Genomic DNA, 26429 nt, shown 5'->3' on the forward strand with positions numbered 1-26429 from the left:
TCCCAACCACCAGTCACTTCCTCCCCACCTTACACAGTGGCACGAAGTGGCACGGCTGAGAGAGGCAGCCAGACCTACCGTATCTGGGGTGGGCAGGGCTGCCTGGCACGATGCCAGGGCCAAGTGCCCATCCCCAGGCACTCTGCACGGCCTCTATTCCATGCCCATGCTTGGTAGGTCAAGAAGGATCCTGAGGGACCCAGAGTCACAGAGGAAGAGAGGCTGAAAGAGGAGAAAACAGAAAGAGGGATGAGCTACCGAGGCACAGAAAACAGAAGAGCCATAGGCACGGAGGGGTTGGCAGGCAGAGACACAGAGAGAGGATACCGAGAGGAAGCAAAGCCAATCGTGGGCAGGGAAGGGGACAGCAGAGCAACACTCTGCCCCGGCAGCCCCTGCACCCTGCCCCTCTGCCTCTTGCTGGCTCTACTTGTCTGCTGGGCACTGGCCTGGGTGGTGCTTTAGAGAGCTTTACTTCTTACTCCAAGCTTGCCCAAGGGGCTGAGCCCCAAAACAGACCAACATCCTGTTCTGTGCAGAGAAGTATACACAGACGCGTGGGCCATGCATTTACCAAAAGGACACGGGGATAATCAGAGTCTCAGAGGAACAGACACACGCCCTCAGACTCTCGGTACAGGAAGGTCCCCAAAAGTTTCCACTCCACTCTTCCTCACTCCCTGCACCCTTGTCAACCATCCTGGGAGCTGGAAAGTCCTTTTCTACTTCTAACCTTTGTCCCGTAAGCTGCAGCCCTCCGGAGTCTCTGGGAGCTACCCAGGAACGGAGGTGTTGATGGTAGCGGAGCGTGCGGTTCCAGGGTGGGGCACGAGCGCAGGATGGTGAGGTGGGAGGGCAGGTGAGGGAAGGGACAGCTGCCTGCCCTCTCCACGCCAGATGCCACGTGCACCGGGGAGGAGTGGGCTGCAGTCACGAGGCTGAGGCGTGGCTGGCTCCTGCGCTGCTGTTTACCAGCTGGGAGTGAGAGCCGGAGGAGGTGCCAGGGAGCCTCCCCACTGCAGCCTGGCCTCTGGCCAGCCGGCCTGTTGGGTAAGCAGGAGAGCCAGGCCCAGCTAATCAAACTCTGGGCCGAGTCTGTGCAGGAGATTAGTGGCATCCGGGTCCCGCGGAAGCAGTATCCTGTAGCTCTCCACAGAGCCCTTCCTCAGCGTGGGTCTGCCCAGTCTGGGGGGGTCTCCTTCCCGCAACTAGTGCAGTGCAACGTGGCTCCCCTCCTGTCCCATGGCTCCTCTGCCTCAGCACACTCCTCCAGGCCTGCCCACAGCCCCAGCAGACCAGGAGGATGTGGAGGCACCAGGGAGCCAGGGAACTCTAGGGAAGGGCAGCAAAGGGCAGCAAAGGGCAGAGGCTAAGCAAGCAGAGGCCTCAAGGAACCCAGGAACCATGGAGATGAGTCTGACCTCATCCTGTAGAAGAGGCACCATCCCCCGAATAAGCCATCCCGTCTTCATCTCTCCCCTCCCCACTTCCCCTGTTCCTGTCACCTGTCTTGGTCAAGTAGAAAGCGCATGATTCTGAACTCACAGAGACCTGGGTTCAAATCACAGCTCAGCCACTTATTGTCCTCGTGCAAGCCCTTGGGCAACTCATGACTATCTTTGAGCATCACTTACCTTATAAGCATCACATAGTTATCTGGAGCAACTATGCCGGCCTCATGGTGGATGTTGGGAGGATTGGAGAAAATCACGGATTTACATAAAGTGACCGGCAAAGGGCCCAGCACACAGAAGGTGATCGATAAATGCTAGCCCCCTTCCCATCACCTATCCTGTTTCTCCTCAAGCCTCCAAACTCTGTTCCTCCCGTCTCTTCCCTTGTCCCCTCCTGATGCCAGGATGCTCTGCCAGCCACTCCTTTCCCCTGCCTGATGCTGGGCCAGGTGCTCCCTCCCTCCTCCCTCTTCCCTCCCCTGGGCCCTGCTCCCTGCCCTCCTGGGCAGCCAGGGCAGCAAGGACGGCACCAAGGGAGTTGCCCCATGGACAGGGCCCCACAGAGACACCACCGAGCCTCGCAGGGTAAGAGGCCCTAGGGCCCTGCAGGCAGGTGGAAGGGGCTGCCAGGAGGTTTAGAGGAGAGGGAGAGAGGGCAAGAGACTGGTCGGGAAGTGAGGAGGGAGGAGGGGCAAGCAAAGAGAGAAGGAGAGAAAGATGAGTCGGCAGGGGAAGGCAGGCTGGTGAGAAAGGACAGGTCTCCATAGAGACTGAAGGAGAAATGGGAGGAGGGGCTGGGGACCTGACAGAGGAGGAGAAATAGGAAGGGGGAGAGACAGGAAGCACAGAGAGGGGAAAGAAGGGGAGAGCTGAAGAAGGAAGAGACGGGTGGGACGGGGGAGGAGAGGGGAGCAGAGTCAGGGAAGCTGGAGGGAGGAAGGGTCCACGTCCCAAGTGTGAGCGCCCCCTGGGAGAAAAGGCAGACACTGCTCATCTGGCTGGGACCCCAGGCAGCAGTGGGAGGCTGACCACTCCACCTTTTTCTGTTCATTCAGCAACGGAGGAAGCCGTCCTGCCTTTAGGGATGACAAAGGGTCGGCGAGAAAGCAATAGAACCCTGTCCACCGTCCTTGCCCACCAGCCCAGCACATTCCTCCCCACTGCCCTGGGGGATGGGGTCTCATTTCTGCCGAAAATGTGGGGCACTCAGCCAGGGGCAGCGGGGGACGGAGAGTCACGCGGTCCTTGGGCCCGCAGATGGTCTAACTCAGAGACTCTCTCTGCAGGATCCCAGGGCCATGTGCTAGGTCAGGGTGTGAGCGCTGAGGGGGAGAGGCTGCAGGGCCAACCGGTGTAGGAAGAACTCCACTGCCGGGGCAAGCACGGGGACCACCCCTACCCCAGGCCTGCTCTGAGGCGCAAGGCTGGAGGCCAAAGAGACGGTGCCACGTCAGGGAGGAAGCTGGGTGGAGCCAGGCAGGATGGGTGGGGAGGCGGGAGGGGCCGGATGGAGCCACTCCCTCTCTGGGCAGTCCTCCCCCCCACCCCACCCCCAGCAGAACCCAGGCCTTCAAGTCCACTCGCCCGCCCCCACCCAGCCCAGTAGAGGAAGCCTGCTTGTAAGAAGCATCTCCTGGGCAGAGGGACAGTGTGTGTGTGTGTGTGTGTGTGTGTGTGTGTGTGTGTGTGTGTGCGCGCGGGGGGTGGGGGTGGGGGGCGCGGGTGGGTTGAACCGAAGCCGGGGGGGGGGTGTCAAGGACTGGACAAGTAGAAGGAAAAAAACGACAAGACAGCAGAGTCAGAGGTTAGGGAAACTATAAGAGGCATAAGGCAGACCTGCAGGGTTTTCTGAAATGGAAGACTGGCCCTGTGCTCTGTGAGAAGCCGCTGTGTGGATATAAGAAATGCACCAAGGCCTGGCAGGGGAAGCTTCTTCTCAGGGGCTCCCTTGGTAGGTGTTTAATAAAAGCTAACCATATGAATGAATGAACGACGCGCTCCTCCCCACTCCAACAATGCTCCAGGCTTTCCCCTCAGCAGCTGCCCCTCTGGAGGTCTGTGCCTCCCTGCCCACCCCGCATCAACCCGCCTGTGCTCCCTACTGCCTGCCCTCCCCCTGGACCAGGCACACACAGCAGCGGGGTGGGAGGGATCCCGTCCTCTGCAGGCTGGGGAGCCAATGGAGCCAGAGCCTGCAGGAGGCATAGCAGGGGTCTGTGCTTGCAGCTCTCCCTTCCTCTTCCCCCTAACATCCTCACTCCCCTACCCTCAACCACCACGCCTCTGGAATTCCCAGCTGCTCTCAGGCACAAATGAGCAACCAAGAGATTGACCTCCGGCTGGGCTGCGAGTATTTATTGTGCACCTCTAAGGGGCAGGCACAACAGAATCACAAGATGAGCAAGGCAGACACGGTCCCTGCCTCCATGGGGCTCACTGTCTAGCAGGAAAGCCCCGGTTCACAGATTTCACAGTTACAGCAGTGAGATGATGTGGTGAGTACCAGGAACTCAAATGCTCGTGCTGAGTGTGTAAGCACAAAGGCAGGAGGAGCTCTCTCCAAGGAAAAGACATAATCAGGAACCTGGGGGATGAAAAGTTATCTAGATTGAGGAGGGGCAAGGGAAGGGCATTCCAGGCAGAAGGAATAGTGTGGAGCGGTCCCAGAGTAGTCAGGAGCCCGGCACTTCCGAGGACCTGGAAGAGGCCTCGTGTGACTGTAGGGCAGAGAGTGAAGAGAAGGGTGCACTGGAGGGTGGTCCTACCTTCTCCTCAGATGGCAGGTTCTGCTGGGAAGGAATGGGGTGGGGATGAGGGCCTGGGCATTGGGGAGTGTCTCTCGGTCCTCCGTGGTCCTCAACCTTTGGCCCTGACCCCCTCTCTTCTCTTCACAGAGCTGCTGGCTGCAAAGAAGACCCACACCTGTGAGTAGAGAATTGGGGTAGGAACTGGTGCTGGGGCGTGGAGAGATGGCAAAGAATTTAGCAAGGGTTCCAGGGAGGTCCGTGTAAAAGAAAGGCGCGTGCCTTGTGCAGAGATGGAGGAGCTGGGCAGAGATGTCCGGGCCTGAAGGGAGGTGGAGCCTAGAAAAACGGGGGAGATGGGGAGATGGGGAAAGGAGGGGCAGAGGTGAAGAAACCTCAAGGTTAAGGCAATCGGAAGAGGTAAGAAAGAAGCCTGAAGAGAGAGGGAACATCGCGAAGAAACAAGGAGAGAACAGTGAAAGCGGGCCATGGTAGAAGGAGAGGAAGCTGCTGGACAGAGGCACAGGAGACGCAAGGGGGTGGGGCAGATCGCTGGGCCAGCGGGGAGACGGGGAGGCAGGGTGGCCTCAGGGACTCCGAGAGGCTGCACCAGGCTTTGTGGAGGCAGAGCCAGGTTTGGTGTTCATCTCGGTGGTTAACACATCCCGAGGTGTGAACAAGCCTGGGGCCAGCCTGTGCAGGGCTAGAGAGCAGGAAAGCCTTCATCTCTGTAGGAAACACATAGATAGGAACACTCTGGGTCCTGGGGCCCTGAAAGACTGAGGCTACAGCATGTGAGAAAGGGGTTGGAGCTCAGGAAAGGCTTCCCAATGGATTCTAGCAAGTAACATCCTCTCTAGGGAACTCTCAGCACATCAAATCTATCCTCCTAGTTCATGGGAGAGGCTAGTCCCCCAGAAAATGCACCCACCGCACCTTGGTCTCAAAGCTCATGTCCCATCCACATGCCCTTACCAGCCTGAGGGCACTCTGAGGAAGGCCTTCTAAGCATCCTTGAATTGATGAGGACAACTCTGGGGTAGGAGAGGCCACCTGCATTTCTCTATGGCCCTCTCTTGGATTGCCTACCAGTTCCCCCTGAGAGCTCACTGCGACTCCTCCTGCTGTCAAAACTGCTAGAGCTCCCTGTTCCAAGCAGAGAGATCTCAGAGGGCAAAAGCCTCACCCTCCTCCCTGAGCTGGTCACACAGGGGCTGGGCGGCCACCGGGAGGCTACATCCTTCTGGTGGGGGGGTTGCTTTGCTCAGCACAATCCTGATCGGTGCCTCGCCTGCCCCTAGCCACAGGGCCCCACGGAAATGCTGAGCAGGGCCCTGGGAGGAAAGCGGGTCAAGGAGTGACGTGGGGGAGGTGGGGGAGGTGAGGACCAGGGACCATATGTGGGTGGGGGGAGATGGGGGACTTTCAGAGCATCTGGAACTGGAAGAGGCTCAGCTCCATTCCTACCCTTAACCCCTTACCGCAGAAACCTCGGCCAGGACCACACCCCCTTACCCCTTCGCAACCCACTGGCCCCGTGCAGCCACCCCCTCACCCCACCCCCACCGATGAGTGTCCTCCCCCAACCCACTGCCCAGCTCCTGAGAGCCCGAGGAAGGCCAGCGGGGAAAGGCTTGTGCCAGGCTGAGGAGTCGTGGAGTCCCGGCAAGGTCAGAGACCTCTTAGGAGTGTTGGCCCAGAGAATCCAGGAGAGATGAACACCTCCCCCAGGCCCAGAGGCTCTGAAAAATGGACTCCAGAATTGAGACAGCCCCCCAAAGGGGGTCCGAGACAACCCCAAGGAGGGAGGAACCCGAGAGGGACCCCCCCAGACCAAGAGGGGGCCTGATTACTAAGGGATCCTGAAGAGGGAACCCCGAGGCTGAGGTACCCCACGGAGCAGCTATGAGGCTCAGAGAGCCTCTGAAGTTGACTGGCCTCCCCAAGGCCAAGCAACTCTACAGAGAGATTTGCACACCAGGAGGCCCTCGTAAGCAGACCTGAACCAGAGAAAACTTCCCATTCCTCAAGTGGAGTCTGGGACCAAACTGCCTGATTTTGAATCCGGACGCCACCACTTTACTAGCTGTGTGACCTTGGGCAAGATACCTAACCCCTCTGTGTCTCCTTTTCCTCATCTTTGAAATAGGTATAACGGTACCTACCACATAAAGTAGTTTTTGAGGATTAGCTAATCCACATAAAACGTTAAGAACCATTGCTGGCATATGGCTAAGCATTACCATCATCATCGTCATCATCATCCGCATTCCAATTTCAGCACTTTTGCTCCTGAGGAAGTTTCTGATGGACTAACCCTTCCTACAGATAGTGGCATTTGTCTGATGATTATTACTGCTACTATTATCATTTATTCCCTAGCCCAGGGCATGCACCGTGTCTGCAGGGAGGGCATGAGCATGGTAGGTGGTGGGGCAGCCTCCCAGACTGCATCTCACTGAGCTCGGCTCTTGGCAGTCCACAGGGTCGCAGGTGGCCCCAGGCAGACATTCTGTGACTTACCTCTGGAAATATCCCTGTCCCTGGAGTCACCTGGCAAAGAGGGTCAGGCTCTGGGATCCTCGGGGGGAGGGGGAGTAGGGACCTGGCCCCAGGCTCGTGTGAGCTCCATTCCGGCTCCCCAGCCAGAACTACCCTGGCGGGTGGAAACAGCTTTTACCGCGTGTGTCTTTCGCCTGTGGTTTTGGAATTTTCCAACGCCCCCTGCGATTGGCTGCCCCGCCCCTCACACTCTGCCCCAGGCCCAGATTGGCCACATGGGGCGCCTGTCATCCTACCCACTACACCCCAGAGGGGTGGGGGGGTGGAGCTGGGGGGGGTTGTCACTCGGCCACCTGTGGGGTGCAGATCTTAAACCCCCTGCCCAGCAGCATTGGGGGAGAGCTAGGTGCAGAGCCACGGCCCCGCAGCCCCACTGCCATCTGCGCCCCATCCCTGGAACACCCCTGCTGAGAAGGACAGGGAGCCCAGGCGGCAAAGCCCACGACTCAGTCATGAGAAGTAAGTGAATGGGCCACCCGGGAGAGGGGAAGCCTGGGGCCCTCTGGAAAGGACGGGCACCTTGGGAACAGTGTGAGCAGAGCTGAGTGCTCTTCCCTGGCAGGGGGTGTCCCGGTCAAGGCCAAGTCTGTTGGGAGATGGGTGGAATAGTCGGGGAGTCTGGCTCCCCGAGCAGTTCTCTTAGAGCAGCCCCAGTAAAGGGACTATTGAGGAACTCCTGTGTCATGGGCTCTGAAAAGGATCTCCAAGAGTATCTGAGGTACCCTGCCCCTCGTTTTACAAAAAGAGACTGAGACCCAGAGAGGCCCAGTGCTTCACCCCAGATCACACAGCTGTAGTAGGGGGAGGTTGGTAATTATAAGCCAGCCTGAACTCCCTCCCCTGGCTCCCATTGCAGTGTTTCCCTCCGTGCCTCCAAACAGCCTGAGAGTAGGGTGAGAAAAGAGTCCGAAGGAGTTGCTGTACCCTGAAGCGGTGGGACAGTGAGGGTAAAGCCAGGTCAGCAGGCAGAGGCGGTCAGAACCCCAGCATCCAGGCCTCTCCATCACTCTCTGCCCAATGCAGGAACATGATGACCAAGTGGAATCCAGCCAGGGTGCTGTGTGTGTGTGTGTGTGTGTGTGTGTGTGTGTGTGTGTGTGTGTGAGAGAGAGAGAGAGAGAGAGAGAGAGAGAGAGAGAGACCCCACCCCAGGTTCAGATGCCTGTTTGATGAGTAGGATCACACAGTGGAGATGGGAGCAAAAAGCCCTCAGCTTCACCCGTTTCCTGGCCCAGAGCCATGGGCCAACAGCTGGTGGGCAGATGTCTGGGGTCCCTGTGCCATCTAGCAGAGCAGGGGTGGGCAACTCGCCCTTGTAAGGGAAGCCAGAGGACCTCTCAGAGCACAGGGCGAAGGAGGAAAAGGGAAGTCCCATGACCCTGTGGCCTGAGGCCTGAGGTACCCCCAGCCTCAACCTGGGGTCTTCCCACAACCCACAAAAGAGAGGCCATATTAGATCCTGGAAAGACCCGTGGGCTGAGTCTAAAGACCATGTTCTGGTGCCGCCTCTCACAGACTAGCCTTGTAGCCTTAGGCAAGTCATTGGGTCCTTGTCTCCTTAAAACAAGTAAGTTGAATTTTAAAACAGAACCAACTTTGGGGAAGCACCCAGTTCTGAGGGCCCAGGACCAAAGAGAGAGCGCTGGTCTCTGAGTTAAGCACCTCCAAGGGTAGTGGAGGAAACTCAGCTCTCCCAGAGGGTACACAGAGGCGACCAAGGAAAGGAAAGAACTTCATTTCCACGTTTGGGACGGAGACTCCAGTGCATGTGTATGAGCTGAGGCAGGTCAGGAGGGGTGAGGAGAAGAGCCAGAATCTTCCACAAGAAGAAGGGCCTCTTGGGGCTTCAGTTTCCCTTCTAGCTTCTTCCCATTAGCAGCAAAGGTTAGCAAACCGGTCTTCCCAGAAATGGTCTCAAATCAGCAAATCCACCCTGGGAAGCAATGATCAGATGTGCTTCAGAGCCCGGCAGGAGGGCAGGAGCTCCTGGGACTAGACGGGGGAGACACTTGGTCAGCTCTACATGATATCCCCCTGGGCAGTAGGCAAGAGAGGGGTCTCCTCCAATCTGGGGGTTGGTACCTCTGGTCCTTCTCACTAGGACATCCCTGGGTATCTCATAGCCCCAGATTATCTGACTGCCCTGACCCCCTAGTGAGTACCAGCCATCACCATGTTCTCTGACCTTAGCTGGGGCAGGCAGAGCACTGGGGTCTTGGGACTGTGATACACCCAAAGACCCAAGGGCCAGACACACAAGGAGCAGAAATAGATCAAGAAATAAAGAGAGATGCAGAGGCCAAACTCAAATGACGAAAGATCTATGCAACACATGGGGAGAGAGTGATGTCCAGGTAGAGATATAACTGGAGAAATGCCAGGAGAGTCAAAACATTGTGGTGTCTAGCCTGAGACAGAACTGGAGTGCAAAGATGGAAGGGCACACAGACGCAGGGAGAGACAGAGAGGAAAGAAAGCTGGCAGGAGAGGGGAGACACTGAGTATCGATCGGGTCTAGGAAGGCAGAAAGTGGGAGGCTTGGGATTTCTAGAAGCTCTGAAGGAATGATACAGGCTCTCTGCCATGGCAACATGCTGGTCAGTAGAGAGGAAATGTCCATTAGCCAGAAAGACTCCCCAGCCAGCCAGAGGGAGGGTGGCCCCGTCAGCTCACTCTGGGGCACGGCCGGTGTGGAGCCAAGAGACATGAGGCCCCAGCATTCGGCCTGGATGGGGAGGTGAGAGGACGAGGGGTATGAGGTTGCATGCCTGTCTTTGCTGTGCCCTGATCTATCTCCAGTCTGGTCATGATAATGAGGAGCCGTGGGCCAGAAAGAAGTCCAAGTTCCCGGGTGCCACAGACCTCAGCCTGAGAGCCCTTTACAAAGGGCCCCCTCCTTCCTCGCATCACTGTTGCACCTTCGCCTTTTCCCCTCTTCCCATGCCTAACGGGACTCCCAAACACCCCCAGCCCAAGGCCCTAGATGTTGGGAGCATCCCAGCCCGTCCCACCACAATGAAATGTGGGTGTTGGCGTGGCTGCCCCTCCCAGGGGCTCCCTCTCCCTCCCCTGCCCCCAGGCCACTGCCTCAAACAGGGAACGGGGACTTTCCCATGCTAAGAGCTCTCCAAGAAAGGCAGCCCTGGCGTCTCCTCCCCTCCTCCAGTGACTAGTCCTTTCTGAGATCTAATCTCCACTCCTTCTGCTGCTGCAATGCTGCCCCTCCCTGGGACTCTGGGCTCAGGAAGGATGGAGATGTCTATCTGGGAGGAGGGACGGCAACAGAGCAGGGCCTCGGGGCCAGAGCCAGGGTCCTCCTGGGTCCACTGGTGTCTGCACCAGCAGAGGCACTCTGGAGAGGAGATGCAGCCCGGAGGCCGGGAAGGCCACTGATTGTGGCGTCTGGGCTCCCACCCCTCACAGCTTCCTCCTGGTGATTCATGTCCTCCCCCCAGCCACTGGTTGTTTTCACTCGTTTTTTTTGTTTCCCCTCCTTTCTCCTGTCCCAGACTGCGGGGGTGGCAGGGCACCAAGGGGGGGGTTTCAGGTGGCTGGCTGTCTTTCGTGGCTTTTCAAAACCCCAGACTCTCCCTCGCCCACCTGAGTTTTAGCTTCACTACTTTCTCAGCCTGGGATCTGGGTGTATCAGCAGAAAATTCTCACCATGGGCAGGGAGGAGCGTTCACCAGGTACAACTGCTTGTCTCCTGACCCCCAACCCAACCCTCCCCCTCCTGCTCTTTGTGGCGGAGCCCACCGCCGTGGTTTCCAGCTTTGCAGAAGCTGTGGGAACTGAGAGCTGAGAAAGGAGGGAAGCTGGTGACAGGCTGGGGTACACAGGGGTTCCCTGGCCGGAGCTGTGGTCTCCGTGGGAGGAGAGGGACTAGTTTGGGCTGTGGGGTGAGGGGGCCCTAAGCTAAGAAAAGAGATCCATTCCTCTTGCTCACTCACTCATTCGTTCCTGCAGAGAGACCTACCAAGATGTGTGAAAGCCAGTCCACACCCCAAGGGAGCTGTGGTCTCCCGAGGAGTCCCAAGTCAGGAGCTCTGGTGGGATGGGCGAGCCCTGCCTCCCTGGCCTTAGAAGCCAAGGGTAAAAGCAGGAGGGGGCTGGTACCACAGAAGATGTGGGACAGAGGGAATAACGTCTCTCTGGATCTTTAGACTAGACGTGAATCTTGGCATGAATCTTCCATGGGTGTCCCCCCCGGATTCCGTTCCTAGCCCACCCCCTCACTTCACACTCTCCCCTGCAGCCGGTAACCTTGTCCCCCATCCCATTCCGCCCCATGCATTTGGGCGTCTCATCCTTGTAGAGTATATGGCTCAATGGTTGGGGACACTGGCTCTCAGGTTACAGAGACCTGGGTTCACATGCCAGATCTGCTACTTCTGCTACTTAGTCAAGCCGCTTACTCTCCCCTGGACTCAGTTTTCTCATTTGTAAAATGGGGGCAATACAAATAGTACCTACTTCACAGGATTGCTGTGATCATTAAATGAAAAATGTATGTAACGCCTGGCACAGAATAAGAATTCAGCCAGTGCTGATGTCTATCTTTATTACTCGTCCCCCTTAATCGATGTCCATTGGAGAAAAGGAGAGAGAAAGAGAAAAGAGGAAAAGCCTAGCTTTAGACTGCTGGGGCACCAGGAGAAGATGAGGACCCCAGCCAATCTGGGTCCTCTGGCTGCATCCTTTCTCTACCAGAGCTGGGGGGTGGTTCCGGGGTTTGAGGGGAGAGATCCCCCTGGGTTGCAGCCCCTCCTTTGCTCCCACCACTTCCTCTCTGTGGTGTAGGGCACCTGGACAGGGCCCAGGGCTGGCTTCCTAAGGTGGCACAGGGCCAAGCTCTGGATGCATTCAAAGGGCGCTATCAATGAATCTCGCAGCTGCGAGAACAGTGAGATTAGAGGAGGCTGGAGGGAGGGGGGACAGCCTACTTTGTCTCTACCATATTTCCCCACATAGGAGGTGCTCAGAGGAAGCTCCCTGGGGATCCTTCAATCCCCGAAGCAGTCCAGAAGAGATTCATTTTCTTTACCTAGTACCATGTCAGAATAAAGTTTTAGAGGTCACACTGGATGGCAGGGAAGATACAAGAATGAGCTGGGGAAGAGACCACCAACCCCACCCTTATGACCCAGAGAGAGGCATAAACAGGAAGAGGGACTAAATTCTTGCTACTCAGAAAGGTAGGGTGAGGACCAGCAAGCTTGGGCACCGAGCAAGAGCTTGTTCAAATGGGAGAGCCTGGACCCCCCTCAGACCTGCCGTGTGGGGATCTGCATTTTAACAAGCTCGCTAGGTGATCTTGTTTAAGACTCAGAGGTCTAGAGTCACGCAGTCACTAGGTGGTTTCAGGAGGTATCGTGTGCACAGGGGCCTTTCTCCCTCCTTGGAACTGGAGGGTTTCCTTTGGTGGGCCCTGGGAGAGAGCTACCGTGTGAGCTACAAAGATCTTCCCGAAGCGGCAGGTGAGGCTGGGCAGAGTGAGGGCTGCTGCGGGAGCCGTGCTGCAGGGGCTGGCCTAGACGTTCCTGACCTCGGCTTGGTTCTAGTTCCTGGCACTGTCAGGCCCTTAGATGGTAAGTTCCTGGCAGGCCAGGCTCCCGGGAAACAGCTTGAGTAATCCTGTGATTACTCAGCTCCCCTCCCCAATTTGCGTTCCCACCACCTGCTGCTTCAGGGACAGGGCTCAAGGGGGAGGTTTTGAAGGTGAGGTATCCGAGGTGTTTTTCAGCTCCGGCTCACCCCACCTCCACCTCTGCCAGTCCTCTTCCCGTTCTCTCCCCTCCCCTCCTCCACAAGTCACACTCATGTGCACCGGTACTTTCTCTTTGAGGTTTTGGGTAGATGGCATTGCGGGGGGACAGGTGGCAGGGCCAGGAGGGAGGAGTAGGATAAGAGGGCCTGACAGTGCTGAGAGGGCCAGGGCCTGGGCATGGGCCCAGGGCAAGAGTGTGGGTTTTTCTGTGTTTCTGCGGCTCTCTCTCTCTCTGGGTCTGTCTCTGTTGTCTCCGGGTCCCAAAACGCTTGGTCTTTCTAGCTCAGAGGCTAGAGGGTCTGACCCTCTAGCCTGAAACCCCTGATCCTATGTGCCTGTCTCATTCCCTGTGTGCCTGCCTCACTGTGTGCCTCTGTCTCTGACTATGGTTGGGGAGCATGGGGGAGTGGCTGGCCTGGTGGCTGGGGTCTAAACTCTGGTGTCCCCCAAACATGGGTATTTGTGAAGGTGGTTTGTGGCTGGCCACATCATCCTATGAGAAGGGCGAGGTCTTGGTGACACTGTTGTGAGGTTCCTAGGGCCAGGACCAGCAGTGAGTCAGGCTGTGGGGCAGAGAGATGTGTCTGAGTTACCCGTGTGGTCAGCTCACACACGCACACGGATGTGGCTCTTGGAGAAGGGAAGAGGCAGGGAGGCCTGTGGTTGAGGACTGGGCTGGAGCCCGAGTTCCCACTGTGGCTTGGCCTAGTCTCCCTCCCGCTTACTTTTTTGGGTGACCCATGTTGGTTTCTGCCCTCTCTGGGCTTAAGGCCACCGAGGAGGGAGATCCCATGGTGTTGGAGAGGAAACGCGTTGGGGAGAGGCAAGAGCAGACTACACAGGGCACAAGCACTTCTCTTGGGCCTCAAATGCCTTCTGGGTTCTGCGCCCACTGCCGTGCATGGTGGTAGCCCGCACACACAGTGCTCGCGGCCACGCAGCGCTTTCCACAGGTGATACCACATACCCACGGTGCTACCGCCCGTCACCCCCTGGACAGGCGGTGAAGGCTATGCTTACCTTTTACTGGCAAGGGAACTGAGACCCAGAGAATCCAGTGGCCAGATGTGCATGTGCCCCCACGTTCTCTGCCCCTTTTCCAGGCACCCAATCCCCCCTGCTTGTTCTCTCTTCCCTCCATTCTTTCCAATCTGCTCTTAATTTACTGGAAAGAAGCTCAAAGCTCCCTTGCTGTCTGTCCTGGATGATCACAGCCTATTGTGTGGGTGCTGGCAGACTAGTGGGGCTGGGGATGAGGAGAAGCCTCGAGCTCTAACGGAGGGACTTTAGACACCTATGCACCCCGTCCCCCGTGAGAAGGCAGCTGCTTACTCTGACCCAGCTCAAGGCTAGCCTGAGGGGATGACGGTTTAAGGATGATGGAAACAAGATTTCAGGGAGTGCCACGGAGCCATGGTCACCCTCCCCACCTCACATCAGCAGGTCCTACACGCAACCAGGGTCCAGGCCTGGACCAGAGGAGAGTTCACAGGACTGTGGATTTGCCCTATAGGCAGGCTGCTGCTTCCTCTGACCCTTGGGATCAGAGATGAGAAGGGGCTACGGTCCTAGACGAATTTATGACGTGCTCCACCCCAGGCATGCCCCCTCGGAGGGGAGGCAGCAGGTCAGCAATGGCAGAGGAGAGACCCACATGCCCTTAGGAGTGATGAAAGGGACACCAGCTCTGCCCAGTGTCTTCAAAAATTGGCTGGGGGGAGGCCAATGCCTGGTCCCTGAAACTCAGCAGAGACCTGTGGGCATTGACAAGGATGGGGCAAACCTGGGGCCAGTAACCAACCACAGTGAAGGGAGCGGGGAGGTAGGTTATAGTGAGCTCAGTGGGAGAGAGGGGGGTCCTGGCAGCCAGTGAACAAACACTAACAAATACGCACGTGTGCACACTAGCTCAAGCAGACGTGCCTATTGGCTCACAAACCACGTGTACCTTTCATGTGTACACACACACACACATATGAGCACCCCTTCACCATGCAACATGCCCACTGATGTGTGTGCCCCAAAAGTCATATACACAGAACAGCCGAATGGAAAGCTATGGGGAACTGGGATATAGACCCAGCTCATGGGTAACCTAGCGGTATGAACCTGGGCCAACCACCTGATCTCATTTGGCCTATTCCTTCATCTGTGAAGGAAAAAAAGAGGTTGAATTTGATGGTCCGTAGTCCCAGCCAGTGTTAATCTTCATGATTTGTGCGCACACAGTTGGACGCAGAGGCCCTCGTACACACATTAGCATGCACACTCTCATACGTGGAGACACGCACAGCCACCCTCTGCTCTGGGGCCAGGAACCTAGGAGGACTGTTTGATCCGCTCCCTGGCTCTCAGACATCCAGCAGAGCTGGTTTTTTGACCCCACTTTCCTGGGCTCCATCTCGGCTTCTCCTTACCCTCTCTGGGGCCCACCCAGTGGACCCTGCCCCCTTCGGCCCCTGGTCTCTGCACAGCCCCTCCCTGAGCCTTCACTGCCCAGCCGAGGATGGCTGGCATCTCTACCTGTCCCCCAGGTGCCTCCTGCCTGGTGGACCACATCTTCCCACCATGCCCCACACTCTGCCCCTGTGGGCCGAGCCCCAGTGGGGGAGGGCGGCACAGAGGAAGCCCCCTGGGCGGGAAGCAGGTGTTGTGAAGCCGTGAGGACTCCTAGGTCCCCAGGCAAGAGGGAGGCAACTAGAGCTTTTCATCTTGAGGGGCTGAACAGGTGGCCTCTGCAGCTGTTTTCTCTGCCCCTGTAGAACTGATACAACCCCCGGCCAGCCCGGGAAACTAAAACAGCCTCCACAGACACTTTGCTGAATGGCATTTGGCATTCACTCCTTCATCCGTCTTGCAAGAGGGAAACAGCAAGCTGGAGCGGGGGAGGGAAGCAAGGGAAGCCCCATGTCCCTGTATCTGCCCCCCAGGTACAGGCGGTAGGATACACCAAAGGCTCCTGGGCTGACCTCTGCTCTTTCCCTCTTCTAGCACAAATTGAAGTGATCCCTTGCAAAATCTGTGGGGACAAATCATCTGGGATCCATTATGGGGTTATCACCTGTGAGGGGTGCAAGGTGAGTATACACACATACACAGTCTCTTCAGAGATGGGGAGAGGGGGCTTGGTGGCCTTTGTTCTGCCTGCGGGGCTGGTCTCCTGAGACAGCTAGGGAGCTGCCCGGGTGGCACCTTGCCTGGAGAGCCCTGCACAGGAGGGCCTTGTCTTCAACTAGGGAAGTGATTGCAGGACAGATTACAATGGAGGAGAGAAAACTGAGGCGTCGTGTAAGATCTGGAAAAGGTGGGGCTAGAGCTTGCGGGCTGCAGGCACTTGGGACTGAGCTGGGCCTGGCCCAGATCAGCAGTCCTGGTCTCCACCTGCCTTCCCCAGGGTTTCTTCCGCCGGAGCCAGCAGTGTAACGTGGCTTACTCCTGCACCCGTCAGCAGAACTGCCCCATTGACCGCACTAGCCGAAACCGGTGCCAGCACTGCCGCCTGCAGAAATGCCTGGCCCTGGGCATGTCCCGAGACGGTGAGGCCAAGCGCGCAGCCCCCGGGGCTTCAGTCTCCAGAGGGGCAGCCTGACCTGCTGTGCCAGGCAGGGGTTAGAACGCCCTTCGGGGGCTCCGTCCCTCCCTCTGGCAGGCCCTTGTCTCTTCCACTGTTCACCGAGGCAGTGGGCAGGCTACCCTCATCAGAGGTCTTCACAGTCCCCAGCTTCAGGCTCTGCTACAACAACCCTCCTTTCCCCAAGGTCCCAGACTCTTCATTGGCTCCTTCCTCCGGATGGAGTTTCCTCACCCGACTCCCCTGTGACCCAGATCCCATCCGCATTCCACATCTTTCCCTCCTGCCCCATGGCTCCAGTTCCAGCTCCGTCTCCCTCCGTAGTGCCCCATCCCCAGCCTGGGCCAGGGGGCGAGGGCTGCGAATGGGACCACAGTTGGCCTGAGAACAGCCCAGAAGGCTGAGGCTGGGGAGGCCGGCTGTTCCTGGCGGCTTTTCTCCACCTTCCTCAGCCACTGCCCCCTCGCAGCCCCCAAACCGCTCCCACGGCAACACCGCGGAAGGAGCCCAGGCCGGGGCCGGGGGAGACCTGAGGTGATGAGGAGCCAGAAGAAGCCTGTCAGCACTTTTCAGCGCCCAAAATAACAAAGTGAAAGGAAATACGCAGGGTTGCAGAGGGGCAGGCGGGGCGACCAGGGGCTGTGTCCCCACACCTGGGAGGGGTGGCAGGGCAAATGAAAAGGCAGGAAAGAGAGAGCAGAAGAGGATGTTCAGAAACAAGCCACGGAGCCTGGGTTGGGCTGTGGTGAGTATCTAGGTCACCAGGGAGCCTGCAGGCCTGACCACAGGGAGACCTGTGTTCTCGGCTCTCCTCTTCCTCCGACCCTCCTAGACAGGCGCGGTGACCCCAATATAGCTCGAGGCCCCCCACTCAGCCACCCCCAGCCCATATCAGGAGGCCAGGGCCCTCAGTCAGGACTCATTTCTCTGAATTCTGTAGAAGGTGGATTCGAGCCAGGAGCGTTTGCCCGGGAGACTGAAATGTCTGGGTTGCACTGAGCCCCGAAGCAAACCAGAGTGAGAGGTGGGAGGGGTCTTGAACAAAAGTGCCCTGAAGGGAGGCTCTCAGGCAGGACTGGAGAAGCTCTGCTTGGAGTCAGCTATTCAGGGAGCAGCAAGTTCACCCTGTGATGATGCAGATGCCTACTCACTCTGCCCTGTACCCTGTCCTCCCCCCTCAAAAACTCCTGATCCCCGAACCTCTTTCAGCTGTCAAGTTTGGCCGCATGTCCAAGAAGCAAAGGGACAGCCTGCATGCTGAGGTGCAGAAACAACTGCAACAGCGGCAACAGCAGCAAAGGGAACAAGCGGCCAAGACCCCTCCTGCAGGAGCCCAAGGAGCAGACCCCCTCGCCTGCACCTTGGGGCTCCCAGATGGGCAGCTGCCCCTGGGCTCCTCGCCTGACCTGCCGGAGGCCTCAGCCTGTCCCCCCAGTCTCCTGAGAGCCCCAGGCTGCGGGCCCTCCTACTCCAACAGCTTGGCCAAGGCCGGGCTCAACGGGGCCTCGTACCACCTGGAATACAGCCCTGAGCGGGGCAAGACCGACGGCAGAGAGAACTGCTATGGCTCAGGCAGCCAGCCGACCCCTGACAGGTGTGGACTCCACTTCGAGGACCCCAGGCACCCTGGGCTTGGGGAACCAGGACGGGGCCCGGACAGCTACTTCAGCCCCAGTTTCCGCAGCACCCCAGAGGCGCCTTATGCCTCCCTGACAGAGATTGGTGAGCCCCTGGGGAGGTAGCTGGAGAGAAGGGAGGGGGAGGAAGAGAAGGGAGGGGCTTCCAAGAAGGGGGCCCTAGTCAGCACCCCGTGTAAACCAGACGTGCACAGGGGCCTCGGGGGGAGGCAGAGCAGCGCTAGGCCAGGCAGTGGAGTGCCCCTTGTATGGGAAGGGTAGGAGCTGGCTGAGATCGAGCCCCTGTTTTCCTCCTCCTTCTCCGGCCCCAGAGCATCTGGTGCAGAACGTTTGTAAGTCCTACCGAGAGACGTGTCAGCTGCGGCTGGAGGACCTGCTCGGACAGCGCTCCACCGTCTTCTCCCGAGAGGAGGTGGCCGGCTACCAGAGGAAGGTGAGGCCAGGAGACTGCGCAAGGAAGGGAGGACCTCCCACCACCACTGGGGGGTCCAGAGACAGCCACCTGCACACACAAGTGGGCTGGGGCGAGGCAGGGTATCCCAGAAAGACACAGTGGGTACTGCTGTTAAGTACGCCCCCTAGTAGATGGATGAGAGCTTCTCCTCAGCTCCTGCCTATGGTCATTTTACGCGTCCTCATCCTACCTCCCCCATCACCCCGACATTGGCGAACAGACCTCAGCCTAAGCTCCTTCCTCCTCCATCGACGACGACAAGAGTCAGAATCCTGAGCAGCATTTGTTAAGCGCTCCTTCTCTGCCAGGCACTGTGCTGAGCGCTTTACATAAATTATCCTTGACCCTAAGGACAACCAACCTATGAGGCTGGCATCTATCTCTGTTCTTAATGGACCGAGAAACTGAGCTCAGAGGAGTTCGTAGACTTACTCCTCGTCGCAAAGTAGTGGATCTGAAGGCAAATTCAGATCCATCTGGCTCCAAAGCTTGTTCTCTCCCTCCTGTCACTCTGACAACAGCTCCTGCACTAAACGCACCTGTTTGGTACTGCACTTGGGTATGTCTTAGTCACCTCAACAAGATGCACACTCTTTGAGGGCAAAAGCTGTATCTCAGACGTTTGTTAAGTCCCCACAACAGCTAACTCTGCGCCAGTGGCTGGTGGGCGCTAAGCGCGTCCAAGTGACAGGAATTAACCTGGAGTGAACATTTGTGCTAAGAATAGGCTAAGAACACGGGTGCTGAGAATGTGGCGGTTCAGAATCTACCCCCTGCGGTTTATCTGTCTGGGTTCCCAGGGCCTTGGGGGGGGGTCCCGGGGTCATAAAGAGGGCTACAGTGGGACCCCCTCCTTCCCTGCAGTCAATGTGGGAGATGTGGGAACGCTGTGCCCACCGCCTCACCGAGGCCATTCAGTACGTGGTGGAGTTCGCTAAGAGGCTCTCGGGCTTTATGGAGCTCTGCCAGAATGACCAGATCGTGCTACTCAAAGCAGGTGCCCAGGGAGAGGGGGCGGGCCTGGGGGCAGTGGGGACAGACGAGGAAACGGGCAGGGCTGAGTGGAGGGAGGTGCCTTAAGGGAACTGGGACACTGAGGGAGACAGAGACAGATTCCTGGCCATGTTTGATGGTGTACCTGCCTTTCTCCCCACTCCCCAGGAGCCATGGAAGTAGTGCTGGTCAGGATGTGCCGGGCCTACAATGCTGACAACCATACAGTCTTTTTTGAAGGCAAATACGGTGGCATGGAGCTCTTCCGAGCCTTGGGTGAGGGGCAGGGGGAAATGAGAGAGAGGAGTCGGATGCCAATCCCATCCTGGAGACCCAGGGCGCCCTCTTTTCAGGACAGATTGCCCGCTCTGCTCCAAACACCAAGGGGCGGGTGTCCTCGGGCACTGTGGCCTCACCCACCTTGCTCACTCTTTCGTTTCCACCCCACCAGGCTGCAGCGAGCTCATCAGCTCCATCTTTGACTTCTCCCACTCCCTGAGTGCCTTGCATTTTTCCGAGGACGAGATTGCCCTCTACACGGCCCTCGTCCTCATCAACGCCAGTGAGTGTCACTGGGCTTGGGTAAAGGACATTCAGGCAGTGGGAGGGCGCAACAGATACTGAAGAGTCTGGACCTTCGCTTGTGGTTAAATCTGGGAAGTCACTTTAAAGAGCAGAATGAGCCCCCCCCACCGCCCCGAATATTGCTGTAAAAATATGAGTTAAAATAAAGATCCAGGGGAGCCTGACAGAGGGAAAAGAGCAGCGCAGGCGGGGTTGGAGAAGTTGGGAGACGTGAGGAAGAGCGGAAGTGAGCCATTTCCCTGGGAGAAATTAGTCTGCTTGTGAGTCCCTGTCAGTGACTCCATTGCGGCCGCACGTTGGAATCGCCTGGGGAGCTTTAAAAACGATTGCTGCGACTCTGAGGTCATTGATCTGGGGTGCTGCCGGAACACCAGAAGTTTTAACAGCCTCTCACAAGGGATTGTAATGTGCCACCAAGCTTGAGAATCACTGCTCTGTGTGAACTCATTTCAAGACTACACGCCATCGGGAACTCCCTGGCGGTCCAGTAGTTAGGATTCCACGCTTTGACTGCCGAGGGCATGGGTTCCATCCCTGGTTGGGGCACTAAGATCCCACAAGCCCCGCAGCGCAGCCAGAAACAGAAACGAAAACCAAACCAAAACAAAAGACAACATGCCATCATGGCAGGACTCTGGATGTCCGCTCCGCTGGAATGGAGTGGGGCTGGTGAGCCAGCTGAATGCTGAGGATTCAGAGAACCTGGGGAAGTGGCTTGAGCTGCTAACCTGAGTTTGCAGACCAAGATTATCAGTCTTCTGGCTCTGCCAATGAGTAGAGACCTAAACATTCCCCTTGAACTAGAAATAAAGACTTAAGAGATGACTTCTGGGTATTTTATGGAGTCAGGGCAAAAGGCGGTTTGTCTCTTGAAGTTGGCCACAGACTGCTGCAGAGGCCTTGTTGCTGACCTAGGTGGCTTTACAAAGTCCATCTCCTATCTGGAGCCGTCCCTGCCAGGTGGCGGGGAAGAAGAGAGAACTTTTTTTTCTTCCCCACAGCAGAGTTTTAGTGCCTAGCTTTGAATTAGCTATGTGAAATATCAGGGTACCAGGGATAGAGCAGCTTGGAACTGGGAGATTGGAATGTCTCATCCCTTTCTTCTCTCTCCAGTTTTCCTTGTAGAAAGCTAGCCCAGCCCAAGGCCCCATAGCTTACCATTATCAAACCAAGACACACACATTCACACACACACACACACACACACACACACACACACACACACACACACACACACACACTTACACTCTCTCTCACTCAGCTAGGAAGATCTATATTCAGCACAGATGTCCAGAATGACACACCCTTTTGGGGAAGTTAACGTCCACGTTCTTTCTTTTTCTTGCTATGGTCCCATCCCCTCCTTCAGACCGGCCAGGGCTCCAAGAGAAAAGGAAAGTAGAACAGCTGCAGTACAGTCTGGAGCTGGCCTTTCATCATCATCTCTGCAAGACTCATCGCCACGGCATCCTGGCAAAGGTAGGAGCAGTCCCTGGGACAGAGGAGGTCAGGCCCAGTGCCAGATCTGTGACATCAGGGCTTGCGAGGGCCATGGTCTGAGGGTCCAGAGGAGGAAGTACTTGAGTGCTAAGTTGTGTGAGAGAGCTTGCAACAGCCTGGGGGCAAGGGGACTGATCAGTCACTTCCATGTGGGTAAAGATGGGAAGTTAGGGAGCCTGGAATTGGGAGGGACCTCCAGGGAACAATTCAGTTTAATAGAGCCACCACTTACCCAGCATCTGCTTGTACTGTGGAATGGAAAGATACAGAGATGCCGTCCTTACCCCCACCAAGAGTTTTTAATCTGCTGTGAAGAAGAGACTCGTGTACCAATGACCCTAAGAGGAGAATGTGTTATGGGATATAATAATAATGGGATTAACAAAGTGCTTTCACAGATATGCTCATCTTTATGACAACTCAGTAAGATAGGTGTTAAAATCTCCCTGTAGTGATAAGGAAACTTAAATGACTTGTCCAAGTTTATGCAATTATAAGTGATAAATGTAAGGTTTAATCCCAGGGCTTTTTCTACCGTATCCCTGTGCCCCTAATATAGTACTACAATAAGAGATATTGGGGAAATGTGAGAGCATGGAAGAGAGATTAAAAATAACTTGAGGGTAAAAGGAGTGGGTCATAAATGCTTCCCAGAGAAGATGGCATTTAAACTAGGCCATGAAATATGTAAGATTTTAACAGGCCTTCAGGGGGTGGGGCAGGCATTCCAGGCTTAGGGAACAATAATGGAGAAAAATAAGGAGGCAAGATAATGCATATACAGAGAATAGTTCATGGAACATTTTGACTAAAGTGTAAGGTCAGGAGCTGGGATTGATTGATGGGGGCAAGGAAATAGCAGAAGACAAGCTTGAAAATTAGGTCAAGGAGCAAATCAGAGAGGACTTTCAAGGCCATATTAAAGAGTTACGACTTTATTTCCAGGCAATGGAGAGCACCAAAGGCTAGACGAATGATATCATCAGAGCTATTATTTAGGCAATTTAATTTGGAACCAGTGTAAAGGAACCATTTATGTAACGGTTCAGGCAATGGGCACTTGCTATGTGCCAGGCAGAGTGCTAGGTGCCGAGAATACAGAAGTGACTTAAACGACAGGCTCTGACCTAAATAAACTTCAAGTCTGGTAGAATAGATTAGGGGGAGGAGAACCTGAGAGAGCAGTTGGAAAGCAAATCTCTGTTGGATCCACCTTCAGAATACATCACCTCCCACTGTTACCCCCTAGCTGTCAGTTCTCACTTGGGCCATTAAAGAGGCCTCCTTAACTGGACCCCTGCTCCATCCCTGTCTGTCCCACGGCAGCCACACAGTACTGTTCTCAGCGCTCCCAGAGCTGCCCATCATGCTGAAAATCAAATCTAGAGTCTGTGTCGTGGCCGACTGGCCTCATGATGTGTCTGGCCGCCCGACTTCTTTTCTCACCTCATCTCCTTCCACTGCCCTCTCAGTCACCCATTCCAGCAACACTGGCCTCCTTGCTATTCCTTGAACACATCAAGCCCGGTTGCTTCTCGGGACTTTGCTGTTCCAGCTGCCTGGAAGGTTCTTCCCCTAGTTTTCCAAATGGCCTGCTCCAGCCCTTCATTCTGGAGAGGTTTTCCCAGACCACCCCATACAAAAAGCCCTCTACCCATCACTCTGCTTTATTGTTTTTCTTTTGTTTTGGGGTTTTTTTTTTTGTTTTTTTGTTTTTTGTTTTTTGCGGTATGCAAGCCTCTCACTGTTGTGGCCTCTCCCGTTGCGGAGCACAGGCTCCGGACGCGCAGGCTCAGCGGCCATGGCTCACGGGCCCAGCCGCTCCGCGGCATGTGGGATCTTCCTGGACCGGGGCACGAACCTGTGTCCCCTGCATCGGCAGGCGGACCCTCAACCACTGCGCCACCAGGGAAGCCCTGCTTTATTGTTTTTTAAAGACGTTTTCTAACATATGTTTATTTTCTGGCTCCCTCACTAGAATATACACTTAATAAAGGTAGAGATTTTATTTTCTTCACTGATGTATCACCACAGCCCATCACAGTTCCTAGCCAAAAGGGTCTCAACAAATATTTGAGAATGAATGAAAGAATGAATGAATGAAGCTATTGCAATAGCCCAGACAAACGCAAAATAAAGCAGGAGGAATGAAAAGAGGATGAATTCAAGAGATTTCAAGGGATCCCATGCTGCCTGCTCTTCCCTGACTGGCCCTTTCCTAGGCAGCTAAGCTGGGGAAAGGGGGTGGCTGGTGAGAGGTGTTTTTAAGGCTCACTTGCTTATACAGGAAACTGCAGACGATAAATGGTTTTCTCAGCCTTTCTCCAGGGAGGTCTCCCTGCCTCTATCTCCTCATGGCTCTCTGGGCCTTTTTCATTCCCCTCCACTGGCTGAGTGCTGGCAGTGTTGGTTTACTGTTTGCAGTGTTGGGTACCTGCTTGGAAATTGCTTAGTCCAAACAAACAGTTACTGAGCATTTGCCATGTGCAAGCAGTTTGATAGGTACAGAGGATACAGAGAGAGGGAGGGAGGGAAGGGAGAGAGAGAGACCCTACCTAAGGAGTTTAAATCTAGGGTAGGGAGACGGACAAATTGGATCATTTTCCTAAAATGGGATTTCAGTGCTGCACAGAGGGAAGCCCAAAGGAAGGGCCCTTAACCCAGGGAAATAGTCCTAGAGGAGGTAACAGTGAAGGTGAGTAAGAATTAGCCAAGCACAGAAGAATTGGAAAGGCATCCCAGGGGAGAGGAACAGTATCAACAAAGGCAAAGAGGCACATAACATTACATAACAGAGAGTGACAGAATTTCACTATTATAAAAGCATAAAGTGTGAGTTAGAGAGTCTTTAACAGGGCTCATCTTAGGAGTAGCAGGAACACCATTTGGGGGTTTCAGCCAGAAAACATGTACCTGTCCCACAGCAGCTCTCGCTAGCCTCCAGTTGCCTGAACACAGACCTACCCCTACCAATGGGATCTGGCTGTTCCACAAGTGCCAAGTGTGCAGGGAGAAAGCAAGGAGGGTTATCCAAGCCCAGGAAGGATGGGGGTACTTCTCTGCTCTGGGGACAGAGCTGTAGTACTGACCTTCCTTCCCCATGAACCCATGTCCAGCTGCCACCCAAGGGGAAGCTTCGGAGCCTGTGTAGCCAGCATGTGGAAAAGCTGCAAACCTTCCAGCATCTCCACCCCATCGTGGTCCAAGCTGCTTTCCCTCCACTCTACAAGGAACTCTTCAGCACTGAAATCGAGTCACCTGAGGGGCTGTCCAAGTGACCTGGAGGAGGGACTCCGTTCCCTTCCCTAGAGCCTCGTGGCTCACCTTGCTCTTGGCCTTTTCCTTTCTTGTGCGCCCTGGAGGGTGGTCTCTGCCTGTTTTGGGGGGGGGTGAGCAAATGCGGAGACTGGCTTTCTGCCCACCAGCCTGCCTGGCGGCAGGCCAAGAGCAAGAGGGTGGGGATGGAGGAACACCATCTCCAGCCTCAGCTTTGTCCTGGCTTCTCTCAGCTTCTGGGAGACCTGGGGTGGGATACAAGGACCTCTAGGAGGACCTAGGTGTCCTCAGGACAACAGGGGGATCCAGGACACCCTGGACAAACAGAACTCAACTCTGGGCTCAGAAGCTAAGAATAGGCCTTTGAAATACCTCATTGCATTTCCCTGGGGGCTTTGGCTGGGGAGACGCATTAAGCTCAGAGACTGGCATCTGGAGCCCAGGAGGACCTGTACATAACATGAACCTGGATTGTTAGATTGTCTGCCTTCCCCCTTCCTCCCAGCTCAGCAAGGAAACCGTTGGGTACCCTGGGGTCTAAAAGAGACTAGATATGTGGAGGGTAAGGATGGGATGGGGATAAGGGAGGGGCTGGGGATAATATTTTTATGGGATTTGGGTATAAGGATAGGGTATGATGAAGGCCAAGAGCGTCACAGATGGACAGACAGACAGAGTTAGAACTCAAACTTCTTATGTGCACTTTAAAAATAGACTTTAGTGGTTACACAAATGTGATCAGAGACACATGTCCACATACATGTGAAACACATAGTCACACACTTAACCTGTAGTCATGCAGCTCTATAGATGCATTTGATCTGACACAATCTCTGTCTTCCTTGAGGTCACAGATCAGAGGAACTTCGTGGCCTCAGGGAAGATCCCAATCCTGAGGGACCCCAGAACATTTTCACCTGGTGCCCCAGTTCACCAATCTTAGACGTGGGGTGGCCCAAACTCTATCCCAGCCCCAGCTGTCTTCTGTCAAAGGAAACCCTAAAAGAAGAGATGGCTGGACACAGTCAGAAGGCCAAGGACAGACCCTCGGAGGACTGTCTGGGCCCCATCCTCCAGCCCTGCTCTCGTTATGGCGAAACGCAGCAGATGCGATTCCACCACTCTGTGCCTGGGTACCACCAAGTCTGGCAGGGTGAAGGAGACCTGTTTCTCCAGCCGTGATCTTGCCCGAGAACTTCTCTTGCCTTTATAAATAGCTGTGAGCCCTCCTCTGAGGGATAAACAGCAGGTGGTCAGGAGGGTTTTTTTTTTTTTTCCTCTCAGGGGAGGGTGAACATAAACCCTAACCTGTGCTATTCTTTATAAAACGACTTCAAAGGCAAGAGGTGTTGCTGCTCTGCAATCTCATTCCTGTGTGAGGATCCAGGTTCCCAGCCCTGCCAGCCGTCCGCACTGTGAGGATTCTGCACCCACCCTGAGAGGTCCCCCACGGAGGCGTGGGGGCTGGTCCTCAGGAGCCCCCCACCGAAGCCATCTCAGACTAAGCTCCGCAGTGGGTGTTCTGGGCTGAGAACTTGCCCCACAAATGATACCCACAGGGAACATTTAGAATGAGAGGCTGCACAGAACTGCCCCGCATCTGGGAGACTGAAAGACAACCCTACGGAAAGTGCCTGACCCCAGAGCTCCGCAGGGGGGAATCAGGATGCCCGAGAGACCCTGCGGAGCTGCCCAGCAGCTTCCACCACCGAGCCCTCCACTCCTTGGGGCTCGGGAGCTTCCCTCTGCGCTCCCTCCCCTCCTCTGCCATCCTGAGGTGGCGCCTGCTGCAGCCCTCCCTGGTTGCTTTATTTATTTATTTTGCACCAACAGGGTTGCTGCAGACTCATTCTTGCCTGGTTTAAAAAGAGAGAGAGGAAAAAAAA

At 55.9% G+C, this 26429-nt stretch overlaps 1 protein-coding gene across 2 annotated transcripts; it reads left to right on the top strand.

The window, feature by feature from the left end:
- Positions 1 to 1945: 1945 nt before the first annotated feature.
- Positions 1946 to 26420, top strand: RORC (RAR related orphan receptor C). Of its 2 annotated transcripts, none has more exons than XM_082675353.1 (11): positions 1946 to 2039; positions 4349 to 4378; positions 15519 to 15604; positions 15922 to 16063; positions 17308 to 17820; positions 18047 to 18168; positions 19054 to 19186; positions 19351 to 19458; positions 19634 to 19744; positions 21137 to 21246; positions 24384 to 26420. In XM_082675353.1, exons 1-11 carry the CDS (start codon positions 2000 to 2002, stop codon positions 24543 to 24545), a joined length of 1557 nt encoding a protein of 518 aa, XP_082531479.1. In that variant the 5' UTR covers positions 1946 to 1999; the 3' UTR covers positions 24546 to 26420. The 2 variants fall into 2 exon arrangements, with proteins under 2 accessions (XP_082531479.1, XP_082531480.1); XM_082675354.1 differs by having other exon boundaries at positions 19351 to 19422.
- The last annotated feature ends 9 nt before the right edge of the window (positions 26421 to 26429 follow it).

Source organism: Grampus griseus (assembly GCF_964374135.1).
Source record: "Grampus griseus genome assembly, chromosome: 1".
NCBI lineage: Eukaryota > Metazoa > Chordata > Mammalia > Artiodactyla > Delphinidae > Grampus > Grampus griseus.